Source organism: Oryx dammah, unplaced genomic scaffold (assembly GCF_014754425.2).
Source record: "Oryx dammah isolate SB20612 unplaced genomic scaffold, SCBI_Odam_1.1 HiC_scaffold_4, whole genome shotgun sequence".
NCBI lineage: Eukaryota > Metazoa > Chordata > Mammalia > Artiodactyla > Bovidae > Oryx > Oryx dammah.
The window spans coordinates 57000300-57013952 of NW_024070188.1; the positions used below are offsets into that span (position 1 = coordinate 57000300).

General features: G+C 35.9%; 1 protein-coding gene across 1 annotated transcript in view; it reads left to right on the top strand.

The window, feature by feature from the left end:
- Window positions 1-13653, top strand: part of ENPP3 (ectonucleotide pyrophosphatase/phosphodiesterase 3) — an 87670-nt gene that overhangs the window by 51080 nt on the left and 22937 nt on the right. The window contains exons 12-17 of the mRNA XM_040239220.1: window positions 1257-1365; window positions 2692-2820; window positions 3196-3227; window positions 4311-4438; window positions 11535-11601; window positions 12701-12788. Coding sequence (XP_040095154.1) covers window positions 1257-1365; window positions 2692-2820; window positions 3196-3227; window positions 4311-4438; window positions 11535-11601; window positions 12701-12788 — 553 coding nt within the window. The remainder of the gene's footprint in view (window positions 1-1256; window positions 1366-2691; window positions 2821-3195; window positions 3228-4310; window positions 4439-11534; window positions 11602-12700; window positions 12789-13653) is intronic.

The following is a 13653-nucleotide window of genomic DNA, read 5'->3' on the forward strand; positions in this document are numbered from 1 at the left end:
AGTAGAGATGTCCAAAAGAAAGAAAGAGTGAAGCAGGAGAACAGAAGGATTAAGACTAAGCCTCATGTGAAATTTAAGAAGAGGCAAAACAGATGGAGAAACATTAACTTGTTCTAGATCTTTAAGTTAAACCCCAAGTTTCCTGGTCTCTATAACTGGAAATTCCAATAGCACCATCCATGAATATTTACTGAGAGAATTAGATTTCATTAGATAGTGCACTAATAGTAATTGGCTTGTAAAATTCTTTCTCAAAAATAAAAAGCAATCAGTTTCCCAATCCATTGCTATTATACATTCTATTTACTGAAAAAAATAATGAAGTCATGTTAGTTACAAATTTATTCACTTAAATCTTAAGTCAATTCAATGTACTATATTGATAAAGTATAGAAAAATCTAAAATCATGAAAGAATACAAACAAAATAAAAATGAACTCCAATTCACTATTCAGAGACAACCACTGTTAACAGTACCTTGATATATTTTATCTTGGTTTTCTGTTCGTGTGCTTTTACTATGAAATGCTAAACATGTTTGAAAACAAAATTGCATTATGCAATATGTATCAGTGTGTATACAGTTTGATTTTAACATTTTCTATGTACCATTGTATTGTGATTGTTTTCTTATGGTATTTTTAAAATATATATGTATATATTTTAGTGGCTATTGAGTATGCCCACTGATGGATGTGGCATAATTTTTTTCTTGTATTTAAATTGTAAATAATGTGATGACTGGCCTTGCATGTAAATCTCCATTTGCACTCTGTTTACTTCAGATAAACACCCAGGAACAGTATTATTAGGTTACAACTTACACCCCTTTCTAACTCTCTGGCTACACATTGTCATACAGCCTTCTAGAACATGGGTAACCATTTGGGCTCTAGAACATGGGTAACCATTTGGGCTCCTATGGAAGTGTCTACGGACTCTTCTACCCAGCATTGGACTCTATCAGGAAAGTATTTGCAGCTGAATAATGTTTGTTGATGTTGAATACTTTTTCTCAGATATTTATTGACCAGTCTTCTGTCTTATGGAAAATGCTTTAATATTTTTTTGTCTATAGGAATATAAGGAATTGGTCTTTTGTACATGTAGCATGGGTGCTGGGCTCTGATATCCTATTCAAAATCCAACAATTTTGGAGAAGGAAATGTATTTAATTTTTACTCTGTTAGATAATAACTTAAGTAATTAAGCCTTAACTCATGAAGACGATCTTAACTCCAATTTTTTGTCCTTAGGTAATTCAAGCCTTACAGTTGGTAGATAACACTTTTGGATTGTTAATGGAAGGCCTAAAGCAGAGAAACTTAGTCAATTGTGTCAATATAATCCTTTTGGCTGACCATGGTATGCTTTTTTAAAATCATATTTTATCATTGATTCTATCTTATCACTTTGGGGAGCACACAAATATAATAAGGAATTTTAGAGTCTGTATTTCTAGACCTAGAAGCTCTTGAATGCACTAAGAATGGTAGTCTGTGATGACTAGAGGACTAAAATTTATACTTTAAGTTTAATTATTCTAACAATCATTCTGAAAAATGTATCCATACATTTCATTTTCTGTAAAAATGGAGTTAGAACTCTCCAGGGATACAGTTGGGCTGTTATTCAATCACAAAAAGTGCCCTTTTTTCCAGTAAATGATTCTTTCATTTAGATTGCCTTCAATTGACTGTGTTGACTTCAACTTTGCGATGTTCCGCATGGTTTTCTAAATCATGTGAATAGACTTCTCTAAAGTCCTAGCACTCCACATTTCTCTACTTGAGGTTAGCTCTCCATTTCAGTTAACTTGAATGTTTAAGGAAGTGAGATGCGGCCACGCCCTCTGCAATCTCATTTTTAAAGTACTCATTCATTCAACAGATATTTTTAAAGTGCTAACTCAATGCCGAGCAGTTTCCTCAATGTGGTGTGTGAGGAAGTACATAAAGGAGAGGTGGACCTTTTCTAGATGGGGTGGCCTAGAGGGACAAGAAGATGAAAAGGAGCACGTCTGTAGAACTTCTGTATATATCTTAGGACATCAAGATGATGTGAAACAGTAATTAAAGAGTTTCTAATTGTTCTAAAGTTAAGGGAAATGTTTTAATACATATCTTGTTAAAAGAAATTATAAAACATAAAAATAATGAAGTAAATAAAAATAATACAAAGAAAAGTTTGGACTGAGTCTGAAAAATCTTCAAATAAAAAAAAGAGTTCACTACCCAATCTTTTTAGGAACATATGCTGCTCATATAAATTTAAATAAGACCTTTATGAAAAATAAATATTCTTTAAACTTTGTTCTCCTACTTATTTTATTGTTTTATAAAAATGCATACTATCTTTGAGATTTGAAAGTATTTCATCTTGCCTTATGTACAAATCAAATTTTATAGATTAGCTCTCTATAGAGAACATTTTCAAAATTAACTGATCTACATTGAACAGATGATCTGTTTATAATTCCTATCCATTCTTTCTTATAAACCTGATTCTTCTCTTCTACTAACAAGATTTTCAAAGCCTGCCATTTAGAATGAAGTAATTGGGTAAACTGTAACGCTTCTCAAAAACTTGGTTTGATATATGTAACATAAAATATCTGCTGTTTGACCTGATCAGAGACAACCAATTGTTACCATCTTATACATTCAGTGGACATTTTTTTTTTTAATTCAGGAATGGAACAGACCTATTGTGACAAACTGGAATATATGACTGATTATTTTTCCAGTATAAACTTCTACATGTTTGAAGGACCTGCTCCCCGCATCAGGACTCGTAACATACCTAATGATTTTTTTACCTGTGAGTATGAAGATGCCCAAATAGAAAAATAATGGTAAAACTAAAAGCAAATAATATAGGCCCCTAATTCTGAGAATTCAAGTATTACCAGGCCCCCTCTTCTGACTTCTTGGGAAGACCACACAGAAGTAAATAAGAAACTCCCATGTTTAAGTACACTCTGTTGATAAAGTCTATGGTAATATCTAATATTGTTAGGTTAAAATATATTCCACTCTATTCTTAAATACTAAAATAATTCTTTGCTTAAAATACTTTTTATTTAATTGTACCAGATCATAGTTATTAATAAGCTATGTCAATTCACCTGAATTATTTAAATTTTATAGTTGTCAAGTTTCAATTGTAATATGACTTGTTTTTCTTTTCAAACAGTTAATTCTGAAGAAATTGTTAGGAACCTCAGTGTAAGTATACTGTCTCCTAATACATATATCTAGATTAATGTAATGTCTTTAATCTGGGTTTCAAGAAAATTGTATTCCGTATTTTCCAGTCCAAGCCATTTGTAATTTATTTCTTAAACCTCAGTCAATAATTTTTAATATTCCTGTCAGTTGCTTTTATTTTAGCTGTTTTTATTTTGAAATTGACACCACTATAGGAAATTTGTTTTGGTACCAGTTTCACTGACTTCTAAATTGAGTGGGCTGATGTTTCATTCAAAGGATCTAGGCTAATGAGTTTTGGGCAACATCATTTTTCACATTTTTGTATGATTTAATATCAGGAAATAGCAAATCATGGATTTTATAGATCTTTTTATATAGTTAAGAGCAGTCATTTCTTTAAGTACAATTGAAACTGCTTTTAATTGGCTCTTGCATCTCAGGTTGTAAAAGCAGGGCAAATTCTAGATAGCTTAAAGCAATTGGGATTTTTCAAGGTGAAGTTCACCACTTCTGGAGAGTGTTAGTGGTTTTAATAATTCTGTGTTTAAAGTATATTTGCAAATATACATCTATTTATACAGATTCATAGGTTAACCATTGCTTGGGGTGGGGCTAGATTTATTTACATATAGGTAATATGTAATTATAGTAAAAGCAGAATAAAATGTGAGTGATTGAAGATAAAGAAACACTAGGGAAAGAATAGTTACTATAACCTGGGACACACTGCAAATTTGAAGTAGGAATGACTGCTTAAGCAGAAAGGCCTTCATGTTAATCACTCCTTTTTTCTCTTACACCTAATATCCTGATCTTGAATAAGCATGAGGGGTCATCTTACCCCTGCTAGTGAGGGTTTACATGTAGTGTACCCATGCTGATGGAGGGGCGATGTAGTGAATTTTTAATATACCGACTCTAAATCCACATGTTGTTTTCCCTTAAGAAGTCCTGTTGGTGAGTTGAGGAAGGGCAAATGCCTAATAATCCCAGAGGTGCAAAGGGATTTGATAACACAGGCTTTGGAAATCCATTACATTTGTGCATAGTTTGCCTATTTTATAGATGACAAGAAGAAATAATTTACCTCTTTTTCAGTGCCGAAAACCTGATCAGCATTTCAAGCCCTATTTGAGTCCTGATTTGCCAAAACGCTTACATTTTGCCAAACATGTCAGAATTGACAAAGTCAATCTTTTGGTGGATCGACAGTGGCTAGCTGTGAGGTTTGTGTGTCTAATGTTTCTCGTAATACTTTTAACAATCATCTTCCATAATAAATTTCCTTGACCTTATCCTGTTATTATGATCACATGAATCTTCCTGAGTATGACAATTTCTTGATCTTTTATATGTTATCTAGCACTTCTGTATATGAAATGACTGTTACTAGGTTGCCAGCCTTAGCATTCACAATGTAGATAAGAATGAGGAAGAAGGCTGACTATTTATCAATTGTTACAGAAATTATTGGTACCAGCACATTCTCAGTCTCCACTCTGGTCTCCGTTAGGTGGCAGACAGGATACAAAAATGATTTTAGTTGTCTCACAGGCTGATAATGAGTAACTGATTAGATGGCTCTCTAAGATCTTTGTCATCTTTGTGGTTTCTCTGAAAGAGCATGCTTATGTCTGTAAGGCCAAGCTAACCAATTAGTTATAACTTTTTTTTTCTAGTTACAATTGTGATTCACATTGATTATTGAGCATCTGCAAAATACATCTGTTTTCAGAAAATATAAACCATAATTCCATCCCCAAATAACAAATTAATTAATTGATTCGGCAGAATTTTACCTGTGCTTTCTCTGTGTGTACCAAACCTTGTTCTAGGCTTTTGGGATACAGAAATAATTCCTGCCCTCCTCGTCAAGTGGAGAAGTCTGATAATAAGCCAGTACACAAATAAATACACCCTATCTGGTAGTTTACATTCCCTTTTACATTCCCTATCTCACAGTCCCTATTTTTTTGTATTTTATTACAGTATTTTTTCCATATGTGTAAGTGGATATAAGTGGAATCAGGTCCATATTATGTTTTCTGGCCTATCTTATTTGTATGTTACATAATACAGAGGAAAATAAAGGCACAGTAGCTGAAAGATACGTTTAATAAAGGAAGAGGAGATGAAGGAAGAGAAGAAGTTGGGGTCTAATATAAATGTGTACAGAATGAGGAACTGAAGATGTACTAGAGTCTATTTTCTGAGGTAACAGGAAAGCCAAGCAGAGCACCACTCGGCCAGAGAGAGTGCAGTTTAACATAGCGCCACTAGATGGCACTAGCCTTTCTTCTTGAAGTTTGAGCCCCTTCAGCTCAGTGGGCTGTCCTGTGTATTAGGACAGCATTCTCTAAAAAAAAAGATTAAAATATATGAACATGATTAAGCTTTACTTCTGTTAGATTATAAGTTTTTAGTAGTGTGGGTCTGTAATATATAAATGTGAGTTCTCCAAATATTTACTGTTAAGGATATGAGATCAAATGGTATAAGGATATGAATTAGGAGACTAATAGTACAACATGAGAAAGTGCCCATGGGTTTGACAGCATAGACTATGGGCTCTGCAAGGAGAGTCCAGCCACAGTAATACCTCTGGGTTTCAGTCTTTATTACTCAGTCGCAAATTGTGAGCTTTGTGCATTTACTAGCAAGCTGCTGCTGCTGCTAAGTCACTTCAGTTGTGTTCGACTCTGTGTGACCCCATAGACGGCAGCCCACCAGGCTCCCCCGTCCCTGGGATTCTCCAGGCAAGAACACTGGAGTGGGTTGCCATTTCCTTCTGAAGCAGTGAGATGTAAACAGAGCAGCAGCCCCAGAGTTCAAGTTGTGAGAACTTGGACATATTAATATTTCAAGGCTTCATTTTCTCAGCTGCAACACATCATGAACCTGGTTTGACTATTCTCTTGCTATGTGAACACAAAATAAACTAACTTACATCAGAGGAATTGTTGACCAAAGCCCTAAACAGAGCAACAGGGAAGTCTCACTTGATTAGATCTTGGGGTTATTTTATCTCCAGCTCTTAACACATGAAGCTCAGGCTACCTGTTTTCTAAGTTAAAATATGTCATCTTTAGTTATAATGTTCAATATTTGATAAGTAGATTAGATTCCATTGTTGAAAATTACAGCAAATTTCATCATTTAATATAATCTATTTTGCTCCTTCTCCTCCTTATTTTGCCCTTTTAAAAATGTGTTAGATTTTACTAATTTGGAGGAACTCAGTTATTTGAAACTAGTTGAAGTAATGTGAAAGTTCCCTTTTAGATAACATGAATAATAGCTTTTTATTTTATGAATGAAAACTGACAAATTATCAGTAAGTCCAGGCACCTTTCTCACAGTGGAGATAGACACAGTCCCCACTAAGGACAGTCACCCAGGCAGAGAGGATGGCAACAATTATAATCAGATGTAGCAACTGTTGCAATGGGATCAAGGACAAGGCACAAGGAAACAAAAAGAGTGATTTCACACTGCAGGTGCAAATGCCAGAGAATGTCAGAGAACACTTTCTGGAGAGCTTGACTTCTGCTCTAGGTTTTAAAGACTCAGGATGGGTTAGGCTACATGCTGTGACACAGCAGGTCTGCCCAGGCAGTTGTCAATCTGAGCATTGTACAGAGACACTCAGCCCAGAAGATGAGTGAGAGAGGAAATCTAACCCTTGCTCAGCTCAACAAGCCTTAACAGGCTGTGTTTACAGGAGGAGATGGACCTAGTTTCCTTGCTGGAAGGCACTCATCTGCTTGCCAAGCCTTGAGCACTGGCAGCTTGTGACTTCTCAGAGGTGCTTCTTTCTCTGATTGCTCAGCTCAGAGCAGTGGAGTACTTTATTTTTTTTTAAGCTAGTAGGAGCTCTGGGACAAAGGAAGGTAGAAAGATAGTGTCAGGTTTCCAGGCAGAAGGAAGGCGCTCAGCTTTCTTCACAGTCCAACTCTCACATCCATTTCCCATGAAGTGATGGGACCAGATGCCATGATCTTCGTTTTCTGAATGTTGAGCTTTAAGCCAACTTTTTCACTTTCATAAAGAGGCTTTTTAGCTCCCCTTCACTTTTTGCCATAAGGGTTGTGTCATCTGCATATCTGAGGTGATTGATATTTCTCCCCGCAATCTTGATTCCAGTTTGTGCTTCTTCCAGCCCAGCGTTTCTCATGATGTACTCTGCATAGAAGTTAAATAAGCAGGGTGACAGTACACAGCCTTGACGTACTCCTTTTCCCATTTGGAACCAGTCTGTTGTTCCATGTCCATTTCTAACTGTTGCTTCCTGACCTGCATATAGGTTTCTCAAGAGGCAGGTCAGGTGGTCTGGTATTCCCATCTCTTTCAGAATTTTCCATAGTTTATTGTGATCCACACAGTCAAAGGCTTTGGCATAGTCAATAAAGCAGAAATAGATCTTTTTCTGGAATTCTCTTGCTTTTTAGATGATCTAGCAGATGTTGGCAATTTGATCTCTGGTTCCTCTGCCTTTTCTAAAATGAGCTTGAACATCTGGAAGTTCACGGTTCAAGCATTGCTGAAGCCTGGCTTGGAGAATTTTGAGCATTACTTTGCAAGCATGTGAGATGAGTGCAGTTGTGTGGTAGTTTGAGCATTCTTTGGCATTGCCTTTCTTCGGGATTGAAATGAAAACTGACCTTTTCCAGTCCTGCGGCCACTGCTGAGTTTTCCAAATTTGCTGACATATTGAGTGTAGCACTTTCACAGCATCATCTTTCAGGATTTGAAATAGCTCAACTGGAATTCTATCACCTCCACTAGATTTGTTTGTAGTGATGCTTCCTAAGGCCCACTTGATTTCACATTGCAGGATGTCTGGCTCTAGGTGAGTGATCACACCATCGTGATTATCTTGGTCATGAAGATCTTTTTGGTACAGTTCTTCTGTGTATTCTTGCCACCTCTTCTTAATAGCTTCTGCTTCTGTTAGGTCCAGACCATTTCTGTCCTTTATCGAGCCCATCTTTGCATGAAATGTTCCCTGGGTATCTCTAATTTTCTTGACGAGATCTCTAGTCTTTCCCATTCTGTTGTTTTCCTCTATTTCTTTGCACTGATCTCTGAGGAAGGCTTTCTTATCTCTTCTTGTTATTCTTTGGAACTCTGCATTCAGATGCTTATATCCTTCCTTTTCTCCTTTGCTTTTCACTTCTCTTCTTTTCACAGCTATTTGTAAGGCCTCCCCAGACAGCCATTTTGCTTTTTTGCATTTCCTTTCCATGGGGATGGTCTTGATCTTTGTCTCCTGTACAATGTCACAAACCTCCATCCATAGTTCATGAGTCACTCTATCTATCAGATCTAGGCCCTTAAATCTCTGCACAAAGGTCCTTATTTGTCACGACTAAGGAATGTGACTGTGAAGAAAGTAGGAGAGCACTCGGAGATAGAAGGTGGCTCAAGGTGAAGAGATTGGGATTTGCATTTCAGAGTGCTCACTGCAGCTGCGCTAAGGAAGAGGATGGTCAAGTGAGTAGCACGGAGGCCAGCTAGAAAAGTGAAAGTGAAAATGTTAGTCGCTCTGTCGTGTTTGACTCTTTTCGACCCCATGGACTCTACTAGCCCACCAGGCTCCTCTGTCCATGGAATTCTCCAGGCAAGAAAACTGGAGTGGGAGCCATTCCCTTCTCCAGAGGATCTTCCTGACCCAGAGACCCTACCAAAGTCTCTCACATTGCAGGCAAATGCTTTACTACCTGAGCCACCCCAGGTCATAACCCATTCTTGAGCATGATGACAGCCCCATGGGAAGCTGTGGAGCCATGGGGGATGGTAAAACTAGTCAGTTAGCACACTACTGGGCAAATATGTATGGTGAACTTATGACTTAGATTTTCCAGGAAGTTACTGGCTCATTTTATTCTGTCTCACATTTGTACTCATTAAAACACATGTTTTCACTTCCAGTAGGGATATATAGTGTTAAATACATTTGGGTGTGTGTGTGTATGTGTGCGTTACATGGAAGATTCTGAAGTTCAGAGTCAGGATAACCAGTTAAGGTCAGATCCATCATAGCACAGAGCAGTGAGAGGAGAAAAGAAAAGCGAAGGAAAAGTGACAGATATGGCAGAGAAAGATAGGACTTGGTAACTAATTGGGTATCAGGAGAGGTCTTGCTCATCGTCCATCTTTGTTGTTATCCAGCTGTGGCAGAGAAATGGGGCCTTGATTTTGACATTATTAATTAAACACAGAGAAGAGAAAAGAGAATTTGTTCCAAGAGATTTTAGATAGTACTTGGAATTTGAGCTAAATTTTGAAAGATAAAATCATTTCATCTTTTCCAAGTGCCAGCTTCCATTTTTCCATATGTAATTTCCAGAGCCAAATTAGTGTTTGGAACACTTGAACATGAGTAATTAGGAGAACAAATTTCTAAAGTTTTCATTTGGAAAACCATAGAAAATAGAGTTTTTCAAACACTATTTTTGTCTTTTGCTTCCAAATGCAGTTTTGTAATACTAATGTTTTTCTAATGGAGTTGGATTAGGAGTTGGAACTATAAAAACAAACAAACAAAAACTAGATTTTTTTTTTCTGAAAACAGAAAAATAAAGGATCAATTTTAGAAAATTTTATCAATGACTTGGTTCAAAAGACCTTTTCTTTCTTTCATTAATGAATACTCTAACTTGCCACACAGAATTTAAAACTGAATTTACCTCAATCAAATAGTTCCAATAATCTTAGGAAAACCAAATATCTATTCAATAAGGATAAAAACATTTTTTAAAACAAGTTTTACCTTCTACCAACAATTTTATTAGAATTAAGATGACATGAGCTGGCACCTTACAGTAACGAACTTAAACCCCATTTAAAATAGGACTTCTTTTATTTTCTCCATTCTGGGTAGTATTTAGTTTCTCCTTTCTTCCCTCATTTGGGTAGAGTTGAGTGTGACCTGGTCACTGTTGAGATTTATTTTTTATTTTGAGATTTATTTTTATTTTTTATTTAAGATGAGTGAGAATCAGTTATGAATTTTTAAAAAGTTGAGTATTTTTAAGACACTAAAGTAAAGCCTCTTCTTAAGGCTACAATGTAAATAACCAAAACACTGTATATGTGAGTGTGTGTGTGTGTGTTTGCCCATGGGGTAGGGAGAGGCAAATGAGAGAAGTCTTTTAAGGCCCAAGTTTGGATATAGTCAACATTTTCCTTTGGGGGCCTACTTTGAGGGCTTTGCAGGTAGCGCTAGTAGTAAAGAAACCACCTGCCTGTGCAGGAGACATAATGAGACCAGGGTTCAATCCCTGGGTCAGGAAGATCCCCTGGAGGAGGGCATGGCAACCCACTCCAGGATTCTTGCCTGGAGAAGCTCTTGGAGAGAGGAGCCTGTCAGGCTACAGTCCATAGGCTCTCAGAGTCAGACATGACTTAAGCAACTCAACATGCACACTTAATTTGAACCAGTATAAAACTGTTGTTCAGTTGCTAAGTCATGTCTCTTTGCAACCCCTTGGACTGCAGCTCACCAGGCTTCCCTGTCCCTCGCTGTCTCCCAGAGTTTACCCAAGTTCATGTCTGTTAAATTAGTGATGCCATTCATCTCATCCTTTACTGCTTTAAATAATTTTGGTTCATTTATCACCATTTTATTTTCAAGTATGAAAACTGCATATAAAATTGCTAATATTGCTCAATTCAAAGATTAAAATGTGAAAATGTAAGCAAAATACAAATAAATTGACTTTTAAAAGTCTTTTGAGTAATAGAACAACCTCCTATGGAATAAAATCCCAAAAGTTAAATATAAACTCTGAATTTAAAGAATATACTGGCTTTTCCTACTCAAATGTTATAATTCACTTACCCTGAGTTTTCTCTATCCATATTTCATATTATTTCCCTAGACATACCAGCCATTATATAGGAATTGATATTTTCCTCCAGTTCCAAAGATATATTTTTAAAGTACTGAAGTGCTTAAAGAAATATATTAATGAAATTAATCTTAATCACACAGACATGGCTGTGTAAACATTCAAGTAAGCCTGAAGACAATTTTTTTAAAAAATATGTGACTTTATCTTTCTCTTAATGTTTAAGAGTCAATTTTTGAATTCTATTTATAGATGCTGGAATTCTCCTTCCTTCTCTCGTACCATTCTCTTTGTTCCTCTGTGGCTGTGAATTTGAGCATGAAAATAAATATATTAATGCTATGCTACTGTTGACAGAAAATTTTACTTATATAAAAGCAGAAACCACATCAAAACCTAGAAAGCTCAGTTTGCAATAAGGTCTGATATCAAAATAGACTGATCACAGTGTAATAATATTTTTTTATAGGAATAGAGCGTATTCAAACTGTGGAGGAGGCAACCATGGTTATGACAATGAGTTTAAGAGCATGGAGGTAACAACTTATTACCTTTTTTAAAACAAATATTTATTGAGCACCTACTTTGTGGCAGACAATGTTCAGGACTCTTGAATACATTTGTGAACAACACAGATAAAGACCTCTGCCCTTGTGAAATTTTCATTCTAACACGTGGATATAGAGAATTGGCATAACAAAGCAATATGCTTTGCTGATTATCTTGGGAAAATATATGTGTATATTTGTATTCCTGTCACCTGAAAATAATTGCTTACCCATGTTTGATTCTGTTCTTCTAGTTATTTATATTCTAAAACAGTTAGATCTGTTAGACATAATGTAATTAAGTCACCTTTAATTAGAGCAGGAAATGGCAACCCACTCCCATATTCTTGCCTGGAGAATCCCATGGACAGAGGAGCCTGGCAGGCTACAATCCACGGGGTCGCAAAGAGTTGGACATGACTGAGTGACTAACACACAAAATCAGCTAAACATAAATAAAATTATTTAGGTCTCTTCATCCTAGAAGTAAATGAGAGATGTATTTGAGAAATCAGTGAGCAAATATAAGTTGTACAAAAATTCAATGCTTAGAAATTTCAACATTTTTTTGTCACGTAGTAGTAATATATATGAATGATGATATGAAAGGAGTATAAAAAGAATATATGATTTGTGTGATGAATTTCTAATTTCTATTATCCAGATATTGTAGAACTATGCTGGCATTGATTGTCCACTATTACTTGTATTCTCCTGGTCTGTTGACATAGGAGATGCTATGGAAGTAGGTGGATTTAGAAGTAAACACAGTTTAGTTTATGCTTGATTGCACTTAGTACAATATCATAGGTAGAAATGATGCAAAAATCATTTTCAAATCTGGAAAGCAGCCAATATTTATGATAACTATAAATGGAATATAGAAAATTGTGATCACTCCATTGTACACCTGTAACATATAATATTGTACAGCAACTATACTTCAATAAAAAATATACAGCAAAAAAAAAATATGGAAAGCATTCCTTATAGAGGAATAAGATATGAATAGAAGAGTTGTTAAATCATGTCTCTTATCTGTTTTTGAGTTTACATGGCATTTAATAACCGGACTTTTAATACCTAGGCTATCTTTTTGGCACATGGACCCAGCTTTAAACAGAAGACAGAAGTTGAACCATTTGACAATATTGAAGTCTATAACCTATTATGTGGTAAGTATATAAATTCAACAATCAAATGTGAACTGAGTTTCAAAAATATGAATTTCGAAGTTGGTGATATGCTGATATCACTTCTAGGTGATATCCTAGAAGTAGATGCTTTGCCTTAAGAAGACAGAAAGTAGAAGAAGATGAGGGAGAAATATTTATTAATCAGAATTATTCAGCTATAAGTGTGAGGTTTTTTTTAAGTAATGATAAACACTAGACCTTGGGAGTGGAGAAGGAAATGGTGACCCACTCCGGTATTTTTGCCGGCAGAATCCCATGGACAGAGGAGCCTAGCAGGCTACAGTCCATGAGGTCACAAGAGTCAGACACGATTGAGCAACTAAACGACAACAGACCTTGGGAGACCAGCTTTTCTGTTAGTTACTATATGAAAATTTAATAGAACTTAGATAAATAAAATTACACTTCCAACTTCTCAAAACATGAATAACACACCTAAAAACAGAAGTATTTTCTTGTGATTACAGACAGAAAGCTTCTGGAATAAAAGGAGGTTAAAAAAAAAAGTCCTGTTTGGATCAGCACTTATTACACTCAATGTTAAAAACCTTAAAGAACCAGAGTTTGGGGAATCTAACCCACCTTCCTGCTGGTATGCTTACCTCAGACCACACATCACTTAGCAAGACAATGAATAAGCTGCAATTTCACCTTTCACGTTAGGAATTTGTTAACATAAATTTGCTCCCAATTGTCACTTTTAATCTTGCCACTGGCTTGTGGTAATTGAATGTGACTTAGATACCAAAAACTAGCCATTTAAAAAGAATGTGTTGTACCCTTAACAAGTTAAATTCTTGGTTCCCAAGGCTGAGTTTGTGGTCAGAGCTGCCGGCCCTTTTCA